Source organism: Opisthocomus hoazin, chromosome 3, assembly GCF_030867145.1.
Source record: "Opisthocomus hoazin isolate bOpiHoa1 chromosome 3, bOpiHoa1.hap1, whole genome shotgun sequence".
NCBI classification, from domain to species: Eukaryota; Metazoa; Chordata; class Aves; order Opisthocomiformes; family Opisthocomidae; genus Opisthocomus; species Opisthocomus hoazin.
In genome coordinates, this window is record NC_134416.1 from 16563049 (window position 1) to 16588099 (window position 25051).

General features: G+C 52.9%; 1 protein-coding gene across 1 annotated transcript in view; it reads left to right on the forward strand.

Moving 5' to 3' along the window:
- The first annotated feature begins 22943 nt into the window (after positions 1–22943).
- The window catches only part of EXT1 (exostosin glycosyltransferase 1), a 179597-nt gene continuing 177489 nt past the window's right edge, over positions 22944–25051 (forward strand). Inside the window, exon 1 of the mRNA XM_075415651.1 lies at positions 22944–24149. Within this exon, the coding sequence (XP_075271766.1) occupies positions 23188–24149 (962 nt within the window). The 5' untranslated portion in view covers positions 22944–23187. The remainder of the gene's footprint in view (positions 24150–25051) is intronic.

The window sequence follows — 25051 nt, forward strand, 5'->3', positions numbered from 1 at the left end:
CTGGATGGCATCCCTTCCCTCCAGCGTGTCGACTGCACCACACAGCTTGGTGTTGTCAGCAAATTTGCTGAGGGTGCACTCAGTCCCACTGTCCATGTCACCAACAAAAATGTTAAACAGCACCAGTCCCAATACCCACCCCTGAGGAACACCACTCATCACTGGTGTCTACTTGAACATCGAGCCATTGACAGCAACTCTTTTAGTGCCACCATCCAGCCAATTCCTTATGCACCGAGTGGTCCATCCATGAAATCCATGTCTCTCCAATTTAGAGACAAGGATGTCATGGGGGACAGTCTCAAACGCTTTGCACAAGCCCAGGTAGATGGTACCAGTTGCTTTTCCCTTATCCAGCAATGCTCTAACCCCTTCACAGAAGGCCACCAAATTTGTCAGGCACAATTTGCCCTTCGTGAAGCCATGTTGGCTGTCACCAGTCACCTCCTTGTTTTCCATGTGCCTTAGCATTGTTTCCAGGAGGATCTGCTCTGTGATCTTGCCAGGCACAGAGGTGAGACTGACTGGCCTGTAGTTCTCTGGGTCTTCCTTTTTACCCTTTTCAAAAATGGGGGTTATGTTTTCCCTTTCCCAGTCAGCGGGAACTTCCCCAGACTGCCACTTCTTCTCAAATATGATGGGTAGTGGCTTAGAAACTTGATCCACCATTTCCCTCAGGACCTGTGGACGCATCTCATCAGGTCCCATGGACTTGTGCACCTTGAGGTTCCTTAGATGATCTCAGACCTGATCCTCTCCCACTGTGGGTGGTTCTTCATTCTCCCAGTGCCTGCCTTTGCCTCCTGTGACTTGGGCAGTGTGGCTGGAGCACTTGCTGGTGAAGACTGAGGCAAAAGAGTCATTGAGTACCTCAGCCTTCTCCATATCCCAAATAACCAGGTCTCCCATTTCCTCAGAGAGAGGGCCCACATTTTCTCTAGCCTTCCTTTCATCACCGACGTACCTATAGAACCTTTTCTTGTTGCCCTTAAAGTCCCTGGCCAGATTTAATTCTATAAGGGCTTTAGCTTTCCTAGCCTGATCCCTGGCTGCCCGGACAATTTCTCTGTGTTCCTCCCAGGCTACCTGTCCTTGCTTCCACCCCCTGTAGGCCTCCTTTCTGTGCTTGAGTTTGCCCAGGAGCTCCCTCTTCATCCATGCAGGCCTCCTGGTGTTTATACCTGACTTCCTCTTTGTTGGGATGCATTGCTCCTGAGGTTGGAGGAGGAGATCCTTGAACATTAAACAACATACTTGGGCCCTTCTTCCCTCCAGGGCTTTATCACATAGTAGTCTACCAAGCAGGTCCCTGAAAAGGCCAAAGTCTGCCCTCCTGAAGTCCAGGGCTGTGAGCTCACTGTGCACCCTCCTCACTGTCCTAAGCATCTTGAACTCCACCATTTCATGGTCACTGCAGCCCAGGCTGCCCTTGAGCTTCACATTGCCCACCAGCCCCTCCTTGTTGGTGAGAACAAGGTCCAGCATAGCACCTCTCCTCGTGGGCTCCTCCGTCACTTGGAGAAGGAAGTTATCATCTGCACAGTCCAGGAACTTCCTGGGTTGCCTATGCCCTGCTGTATTGTCCTGCCACCAGATGCCAGGGTGGTTGAAGTCCCCCGTGAGGACCAGGGCTTGTGAATGTGAGGCTGCTCCTGTCTGTCTATAGAGGGCCTCGTCTGCTCAGTCTTCCCGGTCGGGTGGCCTGTAGCAGACCCCCACTATAATGTCATCAGTCCGAGCCCTGCCTTCAATCCTGACCCGTAAACTCTCAGTCAGCTTCTCATCCATCCCCAGGTGGAGCTCCATGCACTCCAGCTGGTCATTGGCATAGAGGGTGACACCCCCTCGTCGTCTCTCCTGCCTGTCTTTACCAAAGAGCCTGTATCCTTCCATTCCAACACTCCAGGCATAGGAGCCATCCCACCACACTCCATGATGCCAGCAAGATCATAGCCCTGCAGGCATGTGCACGTCTCTAACTCCTCTTATTTCCCATGCTGCATATATTTGCATGTGTATTTTTGCTCCAATTTCCTTTGCTTCCCATTACAGACTTGGAGAAGCAGCATCAGAAATGGGAGCTGGGGTGGCTGCACATTCAGTTGCTCCCAGCCAAGGCGCAGATGAAACAGAAAATGTGGACAAGCATCTCCGTGGAGATAGGTGCTTGGGAAGCATCTGAGCGACTCTGGGGGTTACGCTCTGCCATTGGTTTCCTTTTGAATGGTAGCACTGTAAAAAATCAATATGGCACATTTTAAATGGATTATGAGGCAGTTAAATGGCAGGTCTCCGAAGAGAAGTTGCAAATGAAGAGCGATCCCCTGGGAGTTTTTATACAGGGAATACTCAGGAAGCTGTTCTTGACTGTTTACTTTAGAGGTCATGATGGATAAACAAATGCATACGAGTTGCTCATGTGATGCTCTTGCTAAAGGGGCTCACATGACTCTAGGATGTATAAATGGGAATACTGAGTGGTAGGAGAAACGTGTTAGCTCTATACCTGACATTAATGAGACAAAAATAGTCCAGTTCAGCTGTCAACTCTTAAAAATCATGTTGAAAAACTGAGAAAGGCTGGGAGAAGAGCTATAAGACTGAAAGCGTATCGTACAATGACCCAAAGGAGCACAATCCATTTTTAGTATCAAAGAGGATACTATAAGAGATTAATTGATCAAGACCTATAAGTATCGATACATGGAGGAGAAATGCAGTATCAGAGGATTACTTAATCTAGCAGACAAAGGCGTAGAAACCAGGAAGACTGGAGCTGAACAAAAAATCAAGTTGAAAACGAGGCACATTTTTCTCCTTAATGGCCTTGTAATTAACCACTGGAGGAGCTGACATGGGATATGGTAGGTTCTCCATCACCCAAAAAGATCTTTAAATTAAGTGTGGATGTCTTTCTACATGATGTAGCTCATGTATCGGTGTGGGAATTGCTGGGCGAAGCTCCACGGTCTGCATTATGCAGGAGAGCAGAGGAGACCACCATGGTGGTGTCTTCTGGCTGTGAAATCTGTGAAACTATCAAAACAATGACAGCTGTATATCACATCCCAGCAGCATCTAGCTTGTTTATGCAACACGTTATAAAAATACTCTTTTAGAGATATTTATAAGGCTTTAAATATTTTATTAGAGTTTTTTTGATAGACTCTGCCTGTTAAACCAGGTAGATAAACCTTAAAAAAAAAAAATACCTCCTGAAATAGATTTCCTATACCCCAAAATCCCAGTATTAAAAGCCAATATCTCAGGATATTCAGGGCTTTCAATGTGATGCTCCAAGGACTCAGCGCTTCATTATGGTTTAAAGCTCCTGTTTCACAGATCTATAGATGCTAAACTTAGAATGGACCACTGCGATTATCTAATCTGACCTTGTCCATAACGGAGGCCACAGGGCATCCCTCAATTACTTGCAGGCTACGCTGAAGCCTTCCAGACCCTTCCTTCATACCATAGCCGAGATAGAGCCTCTCCCCTCCATCCACACAGCTAAACTTCACATCGTCTCACGTCTCACCGCAACACCCTTCCTTCCGCCATGAAGGAAATCTTTCACAAATGAAATCTTTCCTGGCACATGTCCATTCAAATTGCTGCTGCAAAGATCATTTGCCATTCCTATGTCTCCTTGCCTGCCTTGCTGGCTCTCCCTTCTGCCTTGCCGTCAACACATCTCCTGCCCCTCACAGCCTGGTCCCTAGCTCTGCCTCTTCATTGCATTGGGTACCAGCCCTCTCCTGCCTCTCATGGCCCACTTTGCTCATCTTTATTTTTGATCTCCTTCTTTTTTGCTGAACAAGCCTCATGTGGTGTAGCACCAGTCCATGGGGAGGGTCCCTAAGACATATCCATGCCGGTAAATGAGAAGATGCTGAGAGCATCTGCACCCATCAGACTAGGTTCTGCCACATGTGCTTCTAAGCTGGGACTGTTTTGTGCCACTGGCTCTATGGCTTAAGGTTTACGGTAGGAGAAATGTGGCCAGAAAATCCACCTTCTGGGAGGAGAGAGGAATTGGGAAGGGAGATCATGGCACATCATATCTTCATGGCAGCTTGGTTTGGTCTTCAAGACTGTCACAGGATTTATGAGTAGAAAGGTAAATCTTAGGGAGATGGAGCATTAAAAAATGATAGAGCCATAGACATGTAAGACATTTATTCGTGCTTCTCCAATTTACGGCAGGGACTTCACCTCCATCCTTCATCTGTTTGAGACCAAATCCTTGACTGGTGCATCAAGGGAATGCTGCCAAGGTGTATGTGGTGGGTTGACCCTGGCTAGACGCCAGGTGCCCACCAAAGCCGCTCTGTCACTGCCCTCCTCAGCTGCACAGGGGAGAGAAAATGTAACGAAAGGCTCCTGGGTTGAGATAAGGACAGGGAGAGACCACTCACCAATTACCATCACAGGCAAACACATTAAATTTGGGGACAATTAATTGAATTTGGTGCCAACCAAATCAGAGTAGGATAATGAGAAATAAAACCAAATCTTCAAACACCTTCCCCTCACCCCAGGGGGACGGGGAATGGGGGCTGCAGAAACTTCATCACACGTTGTCTCTGCTGCTCCTTCCTCCTCAGGGGGAGGACTCCTCACACTCTGCCCCTGCTCCAGCGTGGGGTCCCTCCCACAGAAGACAGTCTTCCATGAACTGCCCCAACGTGAGTCCTTCCCACAGGCTGCAGCTCTTCACGAACTGCCCCAGCATGGGTCCCTTCCACGGGGTCACAAGCCCTCAGGAACAGGCTGCTCCAGCGTGGGTCCCCCACGGGGTCACAAGTCCTGCCACCAAACCTGCTCCGGTGTGGGCTCCTCTCTCCACGGCTCCGCAGGTCTTGGCAGGAGCCTGCTCCAGCGCAGGCTCCCCACGGGGTCACAGCCTCCTTCAGGCATCCCCCTGCTCCAGCGTGGGGTCCCTTCCCCAGGGTGCAGGTGGATATCTGCTCCACCGTGGACCTCCATGGGCTGTGGCAGGACAACCTGCCTCACCGTGGTCTGCTCCAGGGGCTGCAGGGGAATTTCTGCTCAGGCGCCTGAAGCACCTCCTCCCCCTCCTTCCTCACTGACCTTGGTATCTGCAGAGTTCTTGCTCTCACATCTTCTCACTCCTCTGTCCCACTGCAGTTATTTTCCCATCTTAACTACATTATCCCAGAGGCGCTACCACCATCGCTGATGGGCTCAGCCTTGGCCAGAAGTGGGTCCATCTTGGAGCCAGCTGGCACTGGCTCCATTGGACACAGGGGAAGCTTCTGGCAGCTTCTCACAGAAGCCACCCCTGAAGCCCATCCGTTACCAAACCTTTGCCACACAAACCCAACCCGGTGTATCAGTGACCGACCTGGATTCTGGTGCAGGGAGAAATCGTCCATGTGAGTTATTCAATGCCTGTGTATCATTCCAAGACACACAACGGCACGGTACCGTCTGCATCTAGACACAGCCTTTACTTTAAGGCTCTGCATCTTTCCAGCAGGACCCAGCTTGATAAGCGTGAGTGCAGGAGTCCGGTACCACAGGAGTTTCTTTGTAAAGAAGGGTAAACCAAGGCAAGGAACAGGAGGTCCCACAACAGGGGAATGGGCTGCGCAGGAGGAAGAGTCAGACCATGGGAAAGCCCATTCCAGGCTTTGCTCTCTAGAGCAGAGCTCCCTGCCTTCTGCGTGCCAGCAGTGCCCTGCCTGGGCTAACAGCGAAGTGAGGAGGAGAAAGGATGCACAGCAGCAATCTGCTGCCTTCACTGCACCTGCTCTACGAAAAATTACAAATGTCCTCTTTTACAAAGCCTCAGTGCTTAGACTTTTTTACTTTAATACTGCTCGACACAACTGCAGAACGGGTCTCCATCTGAATTCACAACAGTTACCTTACTTTGTGTTACGGGCAGAGTTTAATCCTTCAGAGCCAAACTGCAGAAAATTGCCAAAAGCTGACACACGTCTCTGCTCAGCGTTGCCTACTGACAAGCAGGCACCTCTGGCCAAACTGAGAGGAAAACATCTGTCACTAGGTGTTAATGAGACCATAGCACATAGCAGGCAAGACCCAACCAGCTCAGCAAGATCAGACACAATTCATGTTCTCATCGGGTGATCGCAGCTACCTACGGTTGCACTGAGCTGTCAGGGTATCACTCGCACACATCCTTCCTTACAGAGATATTTTATAAATTTTATAGTTAGTGGGATGCAAGTCTGCCCTTTCAAGCTCATCTCTCAAAGCAGAGCTTTGGCTGGTACCTTGTGGTGGCTTGTGCAGAAAAACAAAGAAGTGTTAAAGAATGTTGCAAGCGTCCTTCTCTCTGAGCCAGCACAGCTGAAGTATGGGGCAGGAAGTACTTTTTTTTAGCAGAAATGTAAAATTAAATGCCCCATTGCTTATAACTAGTCCTGGTACGATGTTGGTTTTGCAGGAAGCCATGGGCAGCTTCAATCTTCATACCTGTCAACAGTCCTGAATGAAATGCTGCTGCTGGAATAGGTGTGTGGCACGATTTCAGGTTGTCAGGGGACAGGATCATGCCTTTGAACAGCGCTGAGTTAAAGCAGAAGGAAGGGAGGGGAAAGCGGAGAGAGAGGAGGCAGCAAGTCACAAAGAAAATTTTCATTTAATTAACTGATTATTTACATCTCACTGTAAAATCAGAGCTATGTATATCCATCCAAGCCAATGTATATGATTCACAGTTTGTCAAATAGATGTTCTAGAAGTGAGAAGTTACAGAAATAAAAGTCATGAATCACCAGTTGTTCTTTTATGCTTGTGGACAGCATGTTTTATTACACGTAAATTCAATTTATAACCATCGCAAACAGAAAAAATAGCTAAAGTCAATTTTCCTCTGTTAGAAGTGACACAGCTTTGAGAACAAGAAACTGGAAGTCTGAGGATGGATTCTGCCCCATTGTTTTAGCAGGATCCACCTGACCAGCAGTAAACATCTGCAATGTCTGTTTATGGGCTCCACCTGGGGATTCTCCATCCCAGTCCAAAATAGGCAGCTACAATGATGCAGCGCACCCTAAAAGCGGCCGTTTCCCTCTGTTGACCATCAGATGAAGCTCAGATAAAGACTGTGGTTTGCTAAAGTTAGTTGAGATGAACCGTACTTGCTAATTCTTCTTGAAACCAAATTCCTAGACAAGCCCCCAGTAATTTCAAGAATTTCAGATGAGATACCTGGTTTGATGCACGAGCCCTTCTCTGCAGTCTGCTGAGCTCCTGCGGTGCTACCTACGAAGATAAAAGCTGCAAATATACCTCTCCACACACACCTTTAGCACTCATGTTGCAGAATATGAGCTGAACAGCCTAAAAGAAACGGCTCTTTTTTACTGTGAGGTCTTTTCTGCACCCATTTCGCAGGACAGGCACCCGCTACTGTGCAAGGTTCATTGTGGCCGTAACTCAGCCCCGTTCTCGAGATTCATCATGTGCTTTTGCCATGTCTTGCTGGGAGGACACACGTGGTTTAGTCTGCAGAGGTAGTAAGCACATTTCTTGATGTCTCTTTGACATGTCAAGAACTGTCAAGGGCTTGCACAGTGGGAAGAGGAGCCCCTTCCCAAAACACCTCAGGTGGGAGTGCCCCGGCCGAGGCACCTCGTCTCCTGTGTCGCTCCCTTCTAAAGATGCACCAACAGGAGGACTACGCTGTGTATTTTCATTTCTCTGGGGCACATCTATAGAGGCACCAAGCAGGTGGATATGAAGTTAGCTGTTTAACTGACTCGACTGTTTAGAAACTTCACAAACAAATGTAAATACCACTAGCTATCTGAAAACTAGTGTTTTCTTTTCTGTCTGAGACAGCAAAATGAACTGAGAGCATTATCCAAGCACTGAAAGTTAGCAGACTGGAGACAAAAATATACCAGTTGCTAGGAGATGGCACTTAATCTGGAATTTCAGGCAATAAATAAAAATGAAGTTATAAGAAGAAATATTGTTTAGGGCAGAAATCAACCTGAAGCAAGCGGTTATGTATGAGAGGGAGCAAAGCTGTCGTGGCCGCAGAAGAGCAAGGATGCAGCCCGACGTTACGCCGCAGGGACAGAGGTGCCCGGGAAGGTTATCAGCTTGACCGTGGGAACAAAACCCCCGCCAGTGAAAGACATCGCGGGCAAAACTCTTTCCTAGTTGAAGTTGCTAGGAAATGTGCCACTAAGGTAAATAAGGGCTGGACTTCAACCTGCAAATATCACCTTTGTCTGAGACGGAAGCCCAACCAGAACCTAAAATGTTGTGAACTCAGCTTGCTCCCTCCGGTCGTGAAAATTACAGAAAAACACAGCAAAAGTGAATTGCTTGTGAAGTCGAATCCCAAATCCACCAGCATCTGCTGTCTTCTTTCCGCACTGAATTTCCTACTTTCTTAATAGAATTAAAATTGATAAATGCTGTTTTTTAACACTAGAATGTCTTGTGAAACAAAACGGGCTTCGACAGCAAGGGCAGCAGGGAGTGGGTTTGGCTGCACCTTACAGCAGGGTGGGATTTGGTGGGATTTGCCCAAGTAGGATTTGAGTCCTGTTGAAATCAAGGGCAAAACTGCAACGTATCTCAAAAGGCCATTTTCTTCCACGCATACACAGGTAAAGGTCTGTGTGTAACCTAGTCCACCTCACGGTAATCACCTGCACCTTTTGAGGATGCAACCCTCTTCTGGTTGATACATAATTAACTATATGCAGGTCTAAGCAGTGTTTGCTTCAACACTGCCCCCGGGTAACTTCCATCTCAGACATCCCCTTGACTGAGGCTGGTAAGCACCTCTATGGTATTTGGTCACGGTGATTACAATAATTAGTAAGACCGAACCGTAGGGGTCCCAAGGACAAGATGGAAATTCATGCCTTTCAGTACCTTGGTATTACCTGAAATCCTGAGCGCTGGAGCACTACTTGTTTAGACTTGCTTAGGATAGTGCTTGTCAGAGTGATTAATAATTTTCTCTGGGCAACAGCCAAAGATCAGAGTCCATGCTGATGCCTGCATCTGCCAGAAGGCTTTGATATTGTCACCAGGGGTATGGTCAAGCCTAAATAACCACTGATTGAGGGGATACTCCTCGCTCACAAGTTCCAGGGGACCATCTTCTCTGCTGGCCCAGTTTGTCTTCTGAAGGATAACTGCTGAGTGCAGGCATCGCTGGCTGCTGCAATGGCCTCTGCAGAACTATAGGTGCTGGCAGGAAGGCAGTAACGTACGTGCTGTTACATTAATGCTGCTGGTGGCACTGGCATCTCCTCTTCATGCAGTCCAGACAGAACAGATGGTACCATCACATCTGGATCTGCATACTTGCCAGGGTCCTCCGCAGTGAGGAAGGGCTGGCCAAGGACTGGTTACTTGTTGTTCAGTCCCTCTGATTGATCCCACCAGCTGGGTGAGCGAGTATGGGCCAGGGAGGGCTGGCTGGATTCTTGTCATTACGTGTGGTTAAGAGCCCAACCACCACAGGCACTGACTGCATCTCTCTCATTTTATCATCTCTAGATGACTCTGCTTGAGCAAGGGGGTTGGACTAGATGCCCTCCAGAGGTCCCTTCCAACCTCAACTATTCTGCAATTCTCTGATTTTTATGCCAGCAATGATTCCTGAATTTACAGAGCTGAATATAAAGCCCAGTCAATGAAAGACCTCCCTTTGGGAACCTGCTTCTTCCACCCCTACGAGAGGCCCAGCCCATTCTGTAAGGCTTTCCAGTTGCACAGGCATCCTCAGGGATGGAGGATGGGACCTGGAGGATGCTGTGAAGGAGGATGATAATGATGACATGCAGCTAGTGCAGGAAAGCATGGGCCCTTGCAGTAGCGTGGTGACGTTCTTCGGCCACAACAACCCCATGCAATGCTACAGGCTTGGGGAGGAACGCCTGGAAAGCTGTCCAGCAGACAAGGACCTTGGGGTGCTCGTCGACAGCCGGCCGAACATGAGCCAGCAGTGTGCCGAGGTGGTCAAGAAGGCCAACGGCTTCCTGGCTTGGATCAGGAATACTGTGGCCAGCAGGTGTAGGGAGGTGATTGTGCCCCTGTACTCGGCACTGGTGAGGCCACACCTCGAGTACTGTGTTCAGTTTTGGGCCCCTCACTACAAGAAGGACATTGAGGTGCTGGAGCGTGTCCAGAGAAGGGCAACGAGGCTGGTGAAGAGTCTGGAGAACAAGTCTTATGAGGAGCGGCTGAGGGAGCTGGGGCTGTTTAGCCTGGAGAAGAGGAGGCTGAAGGGAGACCTTATCACTTTCTACAACTACCTGAAAGGAGGTTGTAGTGAGGCGGGTGTTGGTCTCTTCTCCCAGGTAACTAGCGATAGGACGAGAGGAAGCAGTCTCAAGTTTCATCAGGGGAGGTTCAGATTGGATATTAGGAAACATTTCTTTACTGAAAGAGTGGTCAGGCATTGGAACAGGCTGCCCAGGACAGTGGTGGAGTCACCATCCCTGGAGGTGTTTAAAAAACGTGTAGATGTCACAGACATGGTTTAGTGGTGAACTTGGCAGTCTTAGGTTAACAGCTGGACTCGATCTTAAAGGTCTTCCAACCTTAATGATTCTAAGATTCTATGACTTTATGATGGCATGGCCACTTTGGGCTGCATTTTCTCCCAGAAAGACTGGAACTGCCTTTTCTTCTGCCAGCAGCGAGCACAGATTAATCAGCGGGTGATGGAGGCAGTAACCTCCACCCCTGCCGTGTCACGTAGGAAGGGCCGGCTGCCCACACTGTCCATCTGTCCACACCGTGGCTGAGCCTGGGGCTCCTTTCAGCCCAATACGGGCTTGAATGACAATCAGAAAGAAAGAGAAATGTAAAAGAGGCTTGTGAAAACCGTATGATTTTTTCAGTTTGTTTTCAAGCGTGTGTTCCTGCGCTTCCAAGGGCCTGGGCTTCCCCCCCTTCCAGAGGGTTTTGTCCATATGAAGATGATCACAAATCAGAAGATACGAGCCCGGAGTATCCTTACTCTTCAGTTCATAATAATTTCCAATGACTACAAGCTGGCAAAGTGCACCAAAGCCAACCGTATCCTGGGCTGCATAAGAAAAAGGGTGACCAGCAGTTCAAGGGTGGTGATTCTGCCTCTCTGCTCTGCTCTGGTGAGACCTCACCTGGAGTCCTGCATCCGGCTCTGGAGCCCTCAGCACAAGAAGGACATTGAGCTGCTGGCGCAGGTCCAGAGGAGGCCACAGAAATGATCAGAGGGCTGGAGCATCTCTGCTATGAGGAAAGGCTGAGAGAGTTGGGGCTGTTCAGCCTTGAGAAGAAAAGGCTGAGGGGAGACCTTATTGCATCCTTTCAGTACTTAAAGGGGGCTTATAAGAAAGACAGAGAGAGATTTTTTACCAGGGCCTATACTGACAGAACAAGGGGCAATGGTTTTAAACTAAAAAAGGGCAGATTTAGATTAGATATCAGAAAGAATTTTTTAACGGCAAGGGTGGTAAGGCACTGGAACAGGTTTCCCAGAGAGGGGGTAGATGTCCCATCCCTGGAGATGTTCAAGGCCAGGCTGGATAGAGCTTTGAGCTTTTGAGCCACCTAGTCTAGTGCAAGGTGTCCCTGCTCATGGCAGGGGGTTGGAACTAGATGATCTTTGAAGGTCCCTGCCAACCCAAACCATTCTGTGGTTCTACAATTTCACTTCTAAGCCTATAGACTCCTCTACGATTTGGGGGCACTTTATAGAATCATAGAATCATTAAGGTTGGGAAAGACCTCTGAGATCAAGCACAACTGTCAACCCAACATGACCATGCCTGCTAAACTATGTCCCGAAGTGCCACATCTACACGTTTTTTGAATACCTCCAGGGATGGTGACTCCATCACCTCCCTGGGCAGCCTGTTCCAATGCCTGACCACTCTTGCAGTAAGGAAATTTTTCCTAATATCCAATCGGAACGTCCCCTGATGCAGCTTGAGGCTATTTCATCTCGTCCTATCACTATTTACCTGGGAGAAGAGACCAACACCCGCCTCACTACAACCTCCTTTCATGTAGCCGTAGAGAGCGACAAGGTCTCCCCTCAGCCTCCTCCTCTCCAGACTAAACAGCCCCAGCTCCCTCAGCCGCTCCTCATAAAACTTGTTCTTCAGACCCCCCACCAACCTCGTTGCCCTTCTCTGGACACACTCCAGCACCGCATTGTCCTTCTTGTAGTGAGGGGCCCAAAACCGAACACCGTATTTGAGGTGTGGCCTCACCAGTGAACCTTCAAGTCAGCAACACAACTTCTAAGTGGACTGGGAAGAAACTTCTGCCTTTTTTCTGGTATCTAGCGCTGGAAATAAATAACTGTGTGGTGAGATAAGTTCCCTCCAAATCCAGGGAGAGGTACATAGACCAGTCAGTGAAACCAGCAGCCACCGGGCTTCTCCAAGGAGATCACTGCTGAGCAGCAGCTTTCAAACATTAACAGCGATGTCTATCTGCCTTCAGAGGAGCTCGCTTCCCACACGCATGGACTGTGTGCGAGTCAGGCCTGCTTATCTCTTGATACAATCGGTATGCAAGGCCTGCTACAGTTTGGTACCTCATGCAAGCTTAATAAAGCCGGAGTAAGTGCTGCTATTTCAGCTGAAGAAGGAAGTAAAACCACAGGGCACTGCCAGGGGTCTGATGCCAGCACTGTGTGAATCGTAAGAAATATGAAAGGGGAATAGAGTCTGCTAACATTTTCCCTCAAGTTTCTTACTTCTCTTAACATTCAAGGTAGATGAGATACGTCCTGCTGTAATCACAACTGTACCTAAACAGGCAGGTCTGGGGGAGCAAGGGGAGAGGTGGAGAGGCTGGTCTGCTTTTCAGGTGCACAAAAGGAGGCAGGGGAGCCACGGAAAAATATTTCTCAGGTCCACTCATGCCTCAGTGGGGATCCCACCCACCACCTTTCTCACTGGTTTAAAGCCACAGAAGCTAGACGTGCACACCCTGAAGGGACCAAGGTCATGCCAACAGATAAAAGTGTCTGCTGAAGCCTCCCTCTCCACAGCAGCATGGCTCACAAAAGTCCCGGGAGTCTGGAGACACCAGCCCAGCCAAGCCCAGCCCAGGGATTCTCCACTTCCCTGGCTGAGCTTAAGGATTCTTCTTGTTTTGTCTGCAGCGGAAGAGGGATGCTACTCAGCAACAGCAGCTGCTTTGGGTTTACACTCACCACCTACCTATGGAAACGGGAATGGGGACTCACACCCACCTACTCCGTGCAGCAGAGCAGGCTGTGTGGAGAAGATGGATTACTTTCTTCTTTGTGATTGCATTTTACCTTTTGATGCCCTCGATGTTTACTCCTTTATCATGTATTAATTATTGGCATTCTCTAGGCTTCCTTCTGTCTTAATCTGATTTAAAACAGACATTTGCATTTGAAAGTAGCTAGCATGTATAGCAAATCCTTTCCCTTCGTTTGCTATTAATGCGCCCAGCTTTGATGTATTATATTAATGCTGTTTGCCAGGGGTGAAATTTGCACACCACCTATGGAGAGGCACTTCCTTGGTGAACCTGCTGCTTCCACCCACAGGCAAAGCACTTACCTCCCCTGGTGCAAAACCTGTCCCCCAAGTGAGCAGCATGGTCACACAGCCGCTCCTCTCCCCGCTGCCCTTGCGCCGGTTTTGGGAGGTCCAGAGGCTCTGCATCCTGCCCATGGTGTGGGACGCTGCATGCAAAGCTGACCTGCTGACCTGCCTCTGAGGAAGGGTGGGTTTACAGGTGAAGGATTACACGTCTGTCGCAACTGAAGAAGCAAGAGCTAAACACACTACAATGCACCAAACCAGCAGTTCAGGGTTGTGCGGGGAACGAGGAGGGTGGACGTAGAGGAACGCATGGTCAGAAGAAGACTGGGCGAGACCAGGACTTGTCTAATGGTCTTCCCGAGGGTGTAAGCACAGAGGCTGGAACGCATGCATGCTTCAAAATTGTCTAGCCTTTCTGTTGCAATATCTTGGGGAACAGAATAAACCAATTCTCTGCAGAGCTCGGCACCAGTATTTCCTTTTTTTCCCTTTTTTTTTTGATCGCACAGTATTGCTTACATAGCGTAGGTCTTTTGGGAAGTTGCCCTGAGCCTGACTGATCTGTTTAAATTGGTGCAAAGGGCGTATGAAGCCATTGGTGTCACTCACTTGGGTTGGTTTAAGCGCAGTGACGAGCGGTGAGCGCAGGGCCGGGTGACCAGAGGTGCAGAGTCAGACTCGCTGACGTGACGGTAGCTGAGCTGGCTCAGGTCACCAGCCTCAACCCACCGCGGCTGCTCGCACTGGCTTTCCCTCTGCTCTGACAAGGTCTGGCAGTAGAACCACACAGAGTAGCCTCTCCTCGCCCCGCTCCGGCACCATATTCCAGGTCAGCTGCAACTCCTGGAGTGGGAGGGCTCGCTCACCTGGATCCTGCTGTTGGGACTGGGTGAGGAGCAGCATTTCTGCGTGGCAGAGCTGGGGAGGGGATGGCCTTTGGCAAGAAAGCTGAGCAGCAGGGGCTGGCAACCAAGCTCTCCCAGAACAGCATGTCTGATCACGGCGTTAGTTGATTAGGAACAGCTCAGAGTGAACTTCTTTCTTCTCAAACGCCCGCATAGAGTTTTGCACCAGGCTGTGTTGGTTTTAAAAGCATTTCAGTTAAATTATTACAACTTCTGCCCGTGGATGAGACTTAAAGCAGCTTCCAGAGCTCATTTACAAAAGGGGTTGGAAAAGTTATTTCAAGTTAACAGCCTACATTAGAGTAGTAGTTATTTGAACAGGTGGGGACCGGGGGAAGTAGGGACATCAGCCAAATCGTGAATCATAAGCTAATCAGATTGCCACCCATGTTTGCACCAAAAGAAAAAAAAGCGGTGCACGAAAATACTGCACATTGCCAGCTACAGAACTGACTCAGCAACAACCCAAACTTTTCTTGGGCTGTGCCTGGGTGAGCAGCTACATTTCCATTTGGTGTGAGCACGGGCTTTCGCTGGAAGCCACCAGAGAGGTCGGCTCTCCTCTGACCCCACCTCCTCTGAAGGCCTGGGGCTTGTACTCTTTGCTCCCCACCACATTTCTGTTCCGCCCAAGCAGGGATGAGTCTGGGGCCTTGTGCTCTTTACATTTATTCTTTGCCGGGGTCTGTTCTGCTCTAGCAATCAGCCCTTGGGTCTGACGCTCTTCCCACAGGCAAGCTGGCAAAGCAGAGAGACCAACTTTGGGTGTCCCAGGCGTGCACCCCAGGACACCCACAGCCTCCTCTGGAGATGCCGTGGGCTCCTCTCGCCGCACAGGAGGATGTGCTGGGCTCTCTGGGAAGAAGCGGCTCACAGAGCTGTTCCCTCACCCTTCCAAAACTCGGGTGAAGGGCTGCGCTGGGCAGCAAGGGCTGCAGTGGGGCTGCGCTGCCCAAGCACTGCCGTGGGGGTTTGCCTCCTCCCAGAGCACAGGCACTGAAGAATCTCTGGGGTAAAATAAATATAGGGATTTAACCAGATTAAAAATAAAATTAAAACTACACTGTTGAAACTCTCTCGATGTCAGTGGAATTCCTCGTGTCTTACACCAGCGAGCAGAAAATCAGATCGGCTGCTGGCAGATGCTTGCCTGTTTGTGTGTGCCGTGGAGAAAAGTGCTTGTTTGGTGCTGATTGCAGACTATGGAATAAGAGCAATTTCTCATCCCACCTCCACAGAAGCTATTTAAATAGTTCTACACCCACTTTGAAAGATGCTCAGTTAGAAAGGGAGTAAATCTGGAAGTTATTACTCCTCGAAGGAAGACACACCAATAAACAGGCTCTGCTAAGACTGCTGGCACTCTCGGGAGAGCACCTGCCTCAGAGCTACGGCTCCCTCCGCCAGCCTGGCTCTGCCATGAAACAGGTTTTATCGGGCAGCCCGCAGAGAAAGCACACGCTGCGGGGAAGAGCCCTGCGGCTCGCGCCGGAGGAGCCCTTCGAGCCGACTCTGTCCCAGCGAGGCTGCGGGTCCAGCGCAGGGGGGGAGGGGACGGCCAGCAAACCCCAAGGACACGCACGGCGAAGCAATGGGCAGAGCGCTAATTTAAAAAGCCCTTATGAAATACTGGGGACAGGGTCGTGCCGCGTGCAGTCGCTACATGCCTCCCTTTCCCCTCCTTGGGGATTCCTGGCCACGAACGGATTCAAAAAGCGAGCGGGCGTTTGCCAGCTCTTTCCCAAAAACGGTGATGGAGATTTAACCCACGGTGCAGCACCTCTGCAGGGCTTCTGGAGAGAGGCTGCCTACCACCCATGCCTCCCTCCTTCCATGGCAGCTCTCCTGCCCAGCCAGCTGGTGCAAAACATGGACGCCCTTCCCCAGAGCAGCCACTGGCCAAGCCCCTTCCCAGGGGTACGGACGAAAAAGTTAAGCTCAGGTGGGGAACCGGGCTCTGTGCGCAGGGAGCCAGGGACTTTGCTGCTGGTGTCTTCCAAACAGCCTGCAACTCTGGTCACTCCCGAGAGCAGAAGTTCAGGCAGCCGGGGAGCTTTCCCAATCCCACCACATTAGACTGATTGCCCCATGTAACGCTACTGGCTTGGGGAGGAGTGGCTGGAAAGCTGCCTGGCAGAAAAGGGCCTTGGGGTGCTGGTCGACAGTCAGCTGAACATGAGCCAGCAGTGTGCCCAGGTGGCCAAGAAGACCAACAGCATCCTGGCTTGTATCAGGAATAGTGTGGCCAGCAGGAGTAGGGAGGTGATCGTGCCCCTGTACTCGGCACTGGTGAGGCCACGCCTCGAGTACTGTGTTCAGTTTTGGGCCCCTCACTACAAGAAGGACATGGAGGTGCTGGAGCGTGTCCAGAGAAGGGCAGTGAGGCTGGTGAGGGGTTTAGAGAAGAAGTCCTACGAGGAGCGGCTCAGGGAACTTAGTCTAGAGAAGAGGAGGCTGAGGGGGGACCTTATCGCTCTCTACAACTACCTGAAAGGAGGTTGTAGTGAGGCGGGTGTTGGTCTCTTCTCCCAAGTAACTAGCGATAGGATGAGAGGCAATGGCCTCAAGTTGCGTCAGGGAAGGTTTAGATTGGATATTAGGAAAAATTTCCTTACTGCAAGAGTGGGCAGGCATTGGAACAGGCTGCCCAGGGAAGCGGTGGAGTCACCATCCCTGGAGGTGTTTAACAAAATTTTAGATGTGGCACTTCGGGACGTAGTTTAGTAGGCACAGTCATGTTGGGTTGATGGTTGGACTTCATGATCTTAGAGGCCTTTTCCAACCTTTACAATTCTATGATTCTATGTTTATGGATTTAAGGTGTTTCCAGATTAGGCTGCACTCAAAGAGAGAGTTTTATGAATTTACACACTAAAAATAGCTGCAGAGTGTCCAAATCCTCTAACGAATCTCACACAATGCTACTGTCAGAGCCAGCTGCTCGCATTCGTACCCTCTCCGCACAGATATCCTGCTCTGTAACGCAGTACGCCGGGGCCCCAACCCTACAGCGAGTTTCAGGCAAAGCCTTATTTGTCTCTGGCTTTCCCCCAGCAGAGGTCTACTGTGAGATTAAGATCTTAATATTTATAAGCCCCTGGTTTTACTACCTGTTTAATGTCATGGTAAATCAGGTGCCTACGCTGCTATCCCTCCATCCGACCTGAAACCCTCACCTTCTTAGCAAAGGGCAGTTATGTTTTTCCTTAAAAATAAACTAATTATAAAACCACAGTGATTTTCTCACATTTAAATAGCTCCTGTAACAACCAATTATTTCCGAGGACACGAGAAACAGCTGTTGCAATGCCAAAGCTCAAACAGCTACATCTCAGCTATCTGAATGGATAAGAGTTGATATTTTTATTCCCATGTGATATTACCAAGATATGACAAACAACCATAGTGTTAGTATTAATTTGTGAGGCAAAGATCACTTTAATCTGCTCCAAGCTGAGGAATAATTTTCACACTATTTGAAAGTCTGTTCTGTCTTTCCCTACTTTTCCCTACTTTTTTTCACCGAATCACAGAATGTTCAGGGTTGGAAGGGACCTCCCTGGGTCATCTAGTCCAACCCCCCTGCCGAAGCAGGGTCACCTACAGTAGGCTGCACAGGACCTTGTCCAGGCAGGTCTTGAATATCTCCAGAGAAGGAGACTCCACAACCTCCCTGGGCAGCCTCTTCCAGTGCTCCGTCACCCTCAGAGGGAAGAAGTTCTTCCTCATGTTCAGAGGGAACTTCCTATGCTTCAGTTTGTGCCCATTGCCCCTTGTCCTGTCGCTGGGCACCACTGAAAAGAGCTTGGCCCCATCCTCCTGACACCCACCCTTCAGATATTTACAAGGATTTATTAGGTCCCCTCGCAGCCTTCTCTTCTTCAGGCTGAACAAGCCCAGCTCCCTCAGCCTCTCCTCAGAGGAGAGATGCTCCAGTCCCCTCACCATCCTCGTAGCCCTCCGCTGGACTCTCTCCAGTAGCTCCTCATCTTTCTTGAACTGGGGAGCCCAGAACTGGACAGAGCTACATGAAGGCATGGACAGTTTGTAAACCAGCCTTAAATCTTTCCAGATTGGGGAGTGGACTTCATAAAATGCTTTCCAAAGTTTGACCCAGCACTGTCGACCACTGAATAAAAGGAGAGCCCTGGTTTTGTCTCCCAGGGACCTTCACAGCCCCCACCAGAAGGTGGGCAAACATCACACAGGCCTCGGTTCCTCTGCCACGGCCTTCAGGTGAGGACTTCTGCTAAAAGCTGCACTCTTCAACCTGCATGTAAGCACCCAAATCAAAGTGGGATCTGCGGGTACCCAGTGTCTGTGGAAACAGGGCTGCCTTCATTTAGGCTTGTAATTATAGAGCCAAGCCTGAAGCTCCAGGCTGCTAGCTCTGCAAGGTTTTGCTTAATTCCTTGGAAATCCTTGCTGCACTTAGCCACAGAAAAGCACGTCCGTGGCACAAAGAATGGCAGTTTGAGCTAATTAAGCAACAGGGTAACATTTTTTAACTGCACACATGCCTGTCGCCAAGCCCTTCCAAACATCTTGGCTGCGCTGTGTTTTTATGCTGCTTTTCTCCCTAGGATCATGACACACTTGACAATGGTGATAAATCAGCTCTTGTGCTGTCCTATTAGCCAGGAGAGCATCATCAACCCCATTTAGCCAGAAATCTGAGGCTCACGGGTAATCTAATAGAGTGATTGCCCAGGGCAGTTACCTACAACAAGCCAGTCTCAGGAGGGGAGTCCCACTCCACCCACCCTGTGAGGATGCTCTCCTGGAAGGCACAAGGACAATTCTAGGTCTCCTACTTGGGCAAACACTTTAAGCACAGCATTATCAGATTTTTTTAAAAAAAAGTGGTTAGGGACAGGTGAGTGTGTTGACAACATTTTTTTTCTTATGTTTATGTGGATTTCAATCCAAGAATCATGTTTTAAGGTTCAGGCTTGAACCCTGTAGGCCAAGTAGATAGAGGAACATCTAATGCCCTAGTGGGTTGGTCAAGGACATTACTCAACAGCATCAAAACCAAGGTGCATCCGAGTGTGCAAAGCAGTAGGAAATTTCTGACATTAAGTAGAAGGTACTACAGACTTCATGCTCCACCAGAGTTAGGTGGCAGCTGAGCAGGGAACTCTGAGGAATTAAATCTTGGTGGCACCTAAAGCTACAGCTGGACACCAAGAGAAAGGCCCAAAATGAGGAGTCCACACTAATCCACCTCTTTAAGAATCTGGCCCCAAGTGACTCGCCACAGATTGGGCAGGTGTTAAGTTGCGAAGTCAGAAATAGAAAACCGATTCCCTCTCCTGGCCTTTCATTTGAGGGCTTGGACAGATTCCCAGACAACTGCCAGCCATATGCAGATATAAATTATTTGGAAGAGTGCAAAGGCTGATGGACCAGGGTCAAAAGCCACCCTCTGCATTCACTTAGCAGGCACCAGTGGCCAGTACAAACCTGGGGGTTGTGACTCCGGTATTTGCCATGCAGATACGTTGAAATACCCTTTCACCACTGATTCTTCCTTTTCTCCACGCAGGATTTCCATTATACACTGGTTTGTGCTCCACCATCCACCTGCCTGGTAGCAGACACAGGCAGGTTTCTTCCCATGGAGAAAGGCAGGCTTCCACTTCTGGAGCACTGTGCCTGGGCTGCGGATAACGCCCCGGCCGACGAGCCGCAGGCAGGCTGCGCCATTCCTGCCCGCAGAGCCCGAGCAGCAGCGGCGAGACGGGCTGGCGACGGGCTGGCTTCACTGTGTCACACAGGAAAATAGCAAGGAGTGGGCGATAGCTGATTTGGAAAGGCGGTCTTCAAAAAGGCAACTGATCACCACAGCTCCTCTCCCCCCAGACAGTAGCACGCACACGGCTCCCTAAGTCAGTCTTGCTCAGCACAACGGGATCCAGATCTGTCCGGAGCAATCATACAGCAGCTCGGGAATCCCACGGATAAAGCCTGGTAGCAGGGATCTGCAGAGGTTTATTTCTCCGTGCTCTAAAATGACACCCTAACTGCCTTTGTCCGGATCCAAATTATTTTAAAGCTTCAGTATTCACAGCTGCTGCGAAGCGGGCAGCAGCGTGGGTCCCTCCAGCGCTGGGCAGTTCAGCTGGAAACCCAACAGCTTTCACTTCCCCCCCCCACTTCTCCATTGCGGGGAGCAGCACTTGCGTGCCACGGGCTCACCACCACCCCATCCTCAAAATCTCCTCACAGCAGCCACTGTCCTCAGATCCTTGGCGCAGGCAGCAAAGCTCACAGGCTTCCTTCTCTGTGTGAAACTGGTCCCCAGAGGCTTAATTTGCAGACGGTAATGGGATTCCACCTTCCTGCGCCTGACAGAAGGTACCTCTGCGAGCAGCCTTGGTTCACCTCTCAAGAAGCTGACCTCTTTTTCTTGAGCAGCATCCCAGTTTCAGTACGTGGGCTGCGACAAGTGTTTCAGGGAAGGATTACAGGGTTAATTAGCACATTAATATTTAATCACGCTTTCCCGCTACCAGGTCCTTGGCCAATATTTTGGCCCCCTGGACCCAAATATACGCTGGCCATAAGTATGACTTTTTTCTCAGAATCTGACTTTTTCTTATTATTATTCCCAACTCCTTTCTTCTGCCTGAAGCTCTGGCCTCTTTCCTTCAATGGTCCTTCCTACAATCAGATTATTTTGGAAGGGAATTGTCCTCTCTTGGCTCCAGCTACAAGATCAAACCTCATTTACTGTCAATAACGTGCCTTTCCATGGTAGGCTCTCACCTCTTTCGCTGAGGAGCACGCTGTCTTCACGCACGCTCTCCTCCTCAGCTCTGCAGAGAGAGAAGAGGCAAGGACACGACAGGAGTCCCAGCTCACTCCTGGGATGGACGTGGGAGAGCCCAGGCATGGGGCAGCTTTTGGCCAAAACAGGGTTTCTGTCCTTGGGCTGGTGTGAGGCACCACCGGGCCTGGCAGCAGGAGGGTGGGTCGCAGCCCGGGGACAGCAGATCCGTCACGTCAGCGGCAGGGACAGCACGTCAGTGCAGGCTTCAGCACGGGATGGTTTCCTGGCATCCAGGGTCTCACGCAACCAGTGTGAAGCCCGTCCCAGTCGATCTCCCCACTGCTGCATGCTGAGCTAGCGGGACAGAAACATGCACTCCCACCCACGGAGCCGTCTCCCCTTCCAGCGCCGTGCGCCGGAGCGAGCCGGGCTCCCAGCCAGGCCCTGCCCCACAGACCAGCCTGCGCTGGGGACGAGGGCTCTCCCAGTGACCCCGGCTGCTAGCGACAGACACCAAGGATGGGACTGGACAACGCACAGCGGTGTGTCCGCAGGGACGCCCAGGCGCTTCCCTCAGCCCGGCCACCCGGTCGGCGTTATTTTGGTGCCTGACAGCCCCGAGCACCCACCCTGCTCCCCAGGGTCGCCCACCACCTCCACCCCAGCCGGCGATGGTGGGGAGCGCTGGGCACTCCTGGACTTCGCAGCAGCCCCACGGCCTTTCTGCTTTTCCCACCAGCGAGGCGGGAGGGCGGCGAGGGTGTCCGCGGCTCCTGGCCTTGCCCGCGCCACGACGGACCCCTGTTCCCAGGCGTCTCGGAACCGGGATTCCCGGGTCTCCCCTCAGTTTTGGGGCACTCAGGTCCGTTCCCACGGGAACGCTCCCAGCCCAGCACAGCCCAGGGGCAGCTCCAGCACGGCGGCGGTACCAAGCCGGGCCAAGGACGAAGGCCCCGGGCCAGGCCCCATCGGACCTCAGCCCAGCGAGGACGCGCTGGTGCCGGTGCCCCGGCCAGGACCCACCGGTGCTGCCGACCCCCCCCCCCCCCCCCCGATCCCGGCGGCGGCAGCAGCAGCGGCGCCCCCCGCCCGCCGGGTTATGAATGGGTGCAGCGGAAGCCCCGCCCCCCCGGACGTGACGCCCCGCCAATGGGGGCGCGGGGCTGCGTGGCTGGATGAGGTCAGCGCGGCGGTGCCGGGGCGGGGGCGGCGCGCGGGGGGCCGGGTGAGGCGGGGGTCGCGGCCCGCGGGCGGGGCGGGCAGCGCGCGGGGCTCCGCGCTCGGCGGGTGCCGCCCGCCGCGGCCCGGGGGAGGCGGGGACGGGGACGGGAGGCGGGGCGGGGAGCAGCAGCAGCAGCAGCAGGAGGAGGAGGAGGAGGAGGAGGGGAGGGAGGAGGGTCCTCAGCGCCGCTGCCGCCGCTCCGTCCCGGGGGCCATTCGGCGGGAGCGCGGCGAGCAGCGATCGGCGGCGGGGCCGGGCGGGGGGCGCCGGGCGATGCGGGGCTTCGTCAGGCTGCGGCGCGGCGGCCGCGGGCTGTGAGCCGGCGGGGCCGGGCCGGGCCGGGCGGGGCCGGCGGCGCGGGGAGGGGAGGGGCGGGCGGGAGCGTGGCGGAGGAGAGGGCAGGCGGCGGCGGGAAGGCGGGAGCGGGGCTGCCCCGGTGCCCGCCCCGCGCGGGGGGCCGGCCCCTGAGTGCATGCGGGGCGCCCCGCCGGGCCGCCGCCGGCCCGCCGCCGCCCGCCGCCCCTGAGAGACCGGCGGCGAGAAAGTTGCGGCGGTCGCCCACATGCGCGGCCCCGGCCGGCGGCTTGGGGAACGGCGCCGAGCGGAGGTGGGCGAAGAGAGTTTGAAGCGCTCGCCGGCGGGAAGATGGCGGAGCGGAGCTGAGAGCGGCGCCCGGCGAGCTCGGGCCGCCCCCGCCCTCCTCCTCCGCGGCCCCCCGGGCCCCCCGCCGGACACATGCAGGCCAAAAAGCGCTACCTGACGCTGCTCTCCGCCGGCACCTGTCTCGCCCTGCTGCTCTACCTGGGGGGCGTGCGGCTGCGGGCGGCCCGGCACCCCCCGCCCGGCGTCCGGCATGGCCCGCGCCCCGGCGCCGAGCGGCCCTGGCCCCGCTTCCCCGACGCGCTGCGGCCCTTCGCGCCCGCCGAGCGGCCGGGACCCGAGGGCGGCGGCGGCGGCGGCGGCGGCGGGCGCGTCTCCCCCCGGCAGCGGCGGGACGCCAGCGCCGGGCTCTACCGCGGGCGCCGCTGCCGCATGGAGTCCTGCTTCGACTTCGCCCCGTGCCGGAGGAGCGGCTTCAAGGTGTACGTGTACCCGCAGCAGAAGGGGGAGAAAATCGCCGAGAGCTACCAGAACGTCCTGGCCGCCATCGAGGGCTCCCGCTTCTACACCTCCGACCCCGGGCAGGCCTGCCTCTTCGTCCTCAGCCTGGACACGCTGGACCGCGACCAACTCTCCCCCCAGTACGTGCACAACCTCCGCTCCAAGGTGCAGGGCCTCCACCTGTGGAACAACGGCAGAAACCACCTGATTTTTAATTTATACTCCGGCACCTGGCCCGACTACACCGAGGATGTGGGGTTCGACATCGGCCAGGCCATGCTGGCCAAGGCCAGCATCAGTACTGAAAACTTCAGACCCAACTTTGACGTTTCTATCCCGCTCTTTTCTAAGGATCATCCTAGGACAGGAGGGGAGAAGGGATTTTTGAGGTTTAACACCATCCCTCCTCTCAGGAAGTACATGCTGGTATTCAAGGGGAAGAGGTACCTGACGGGGATAGGGTCAGACACCAGGAATGCCTTATATCACGTCCATAACGGAGAGGATGTTGTCCTCCTGACCACCTGCAAGCACGGCAAAGACTGGCAAAAGCACAAGGATTCGCGCTGCGATCGAGACAACGCCGAGTACGAGAAGTAAGTGAGCGGTGTCCCTTCCCCGTGCCCGCGTCCCCAGGGCAACGGCATCCCCGGCTCCGCGGGCAGATGCGTGCCCAGAGGCGATGTCCCCTGCCTCGGGCGGGCGGGCCGGTCGCCCCTCCTGCCCCCGGTGAGGCTGCCGGCAGCCCCGGTGCCGCTGGCGCGGGGACCGATGGTCCGCAGCCCCGTGGCTTGGCGGACGCGGCCGGCGGCGAAGGTGCTGCCGGAGGGTGCTCCGGCACCCAGCGCTGCCCTTGCAGCCCCTGTGGGCTCACTGCCCCGTGCCTGCCCTGCCCCGAGACAAAGTTTGCGCGAGTCCGCAGCCCTCTCCACCCGGCTCCGGCGGCGGGTCGGTTGCCGAGGCTGGCTGCTGGGGCTGTCTCTCTCCAAAAAGCCCTGCCCGGCGTCTGCCGATGGGCGCAGACGAGGCGGTCGCTCGCCTTGCCGTCCTGCTTCTCTCGGCTCAGACCGGCGCAGCGTCGGCAACGAACGGAGGAGAAAGAAACGCTGACTCTGCTCACATCCTGCGTCTGGTTTCTGATTTTTACGCGTGAGAGGATACGCCGGCGGCGCGAGCACAGCGTGCGTGTTCGCTGAACGCTTGGTTTCTTGGCTTTCCCCGGTTTTTATTTGTTGGTAATGTGACTGTGTAGCCAGATTCTGTGTCGCTGCGGTGCTGCCCCTGCCTTCCAGTCTGCTTTTCAGGTTTGTCATCTGTATAGCTGCCGGGAAAATCGCTTCCTGGGAATTACCTCCAGGACTGCGATGCTGACTAAGCCGTTTGCAGCCGATTAGCTCATTTGAGTGCCGACCACCGCTACCTTTGCTGCGGAGCAGGTGTCTAGATATGAAAGTTTTTCACGTGAAGATGTTTCCCCCCTAGCAGGAGTGAGACGCTG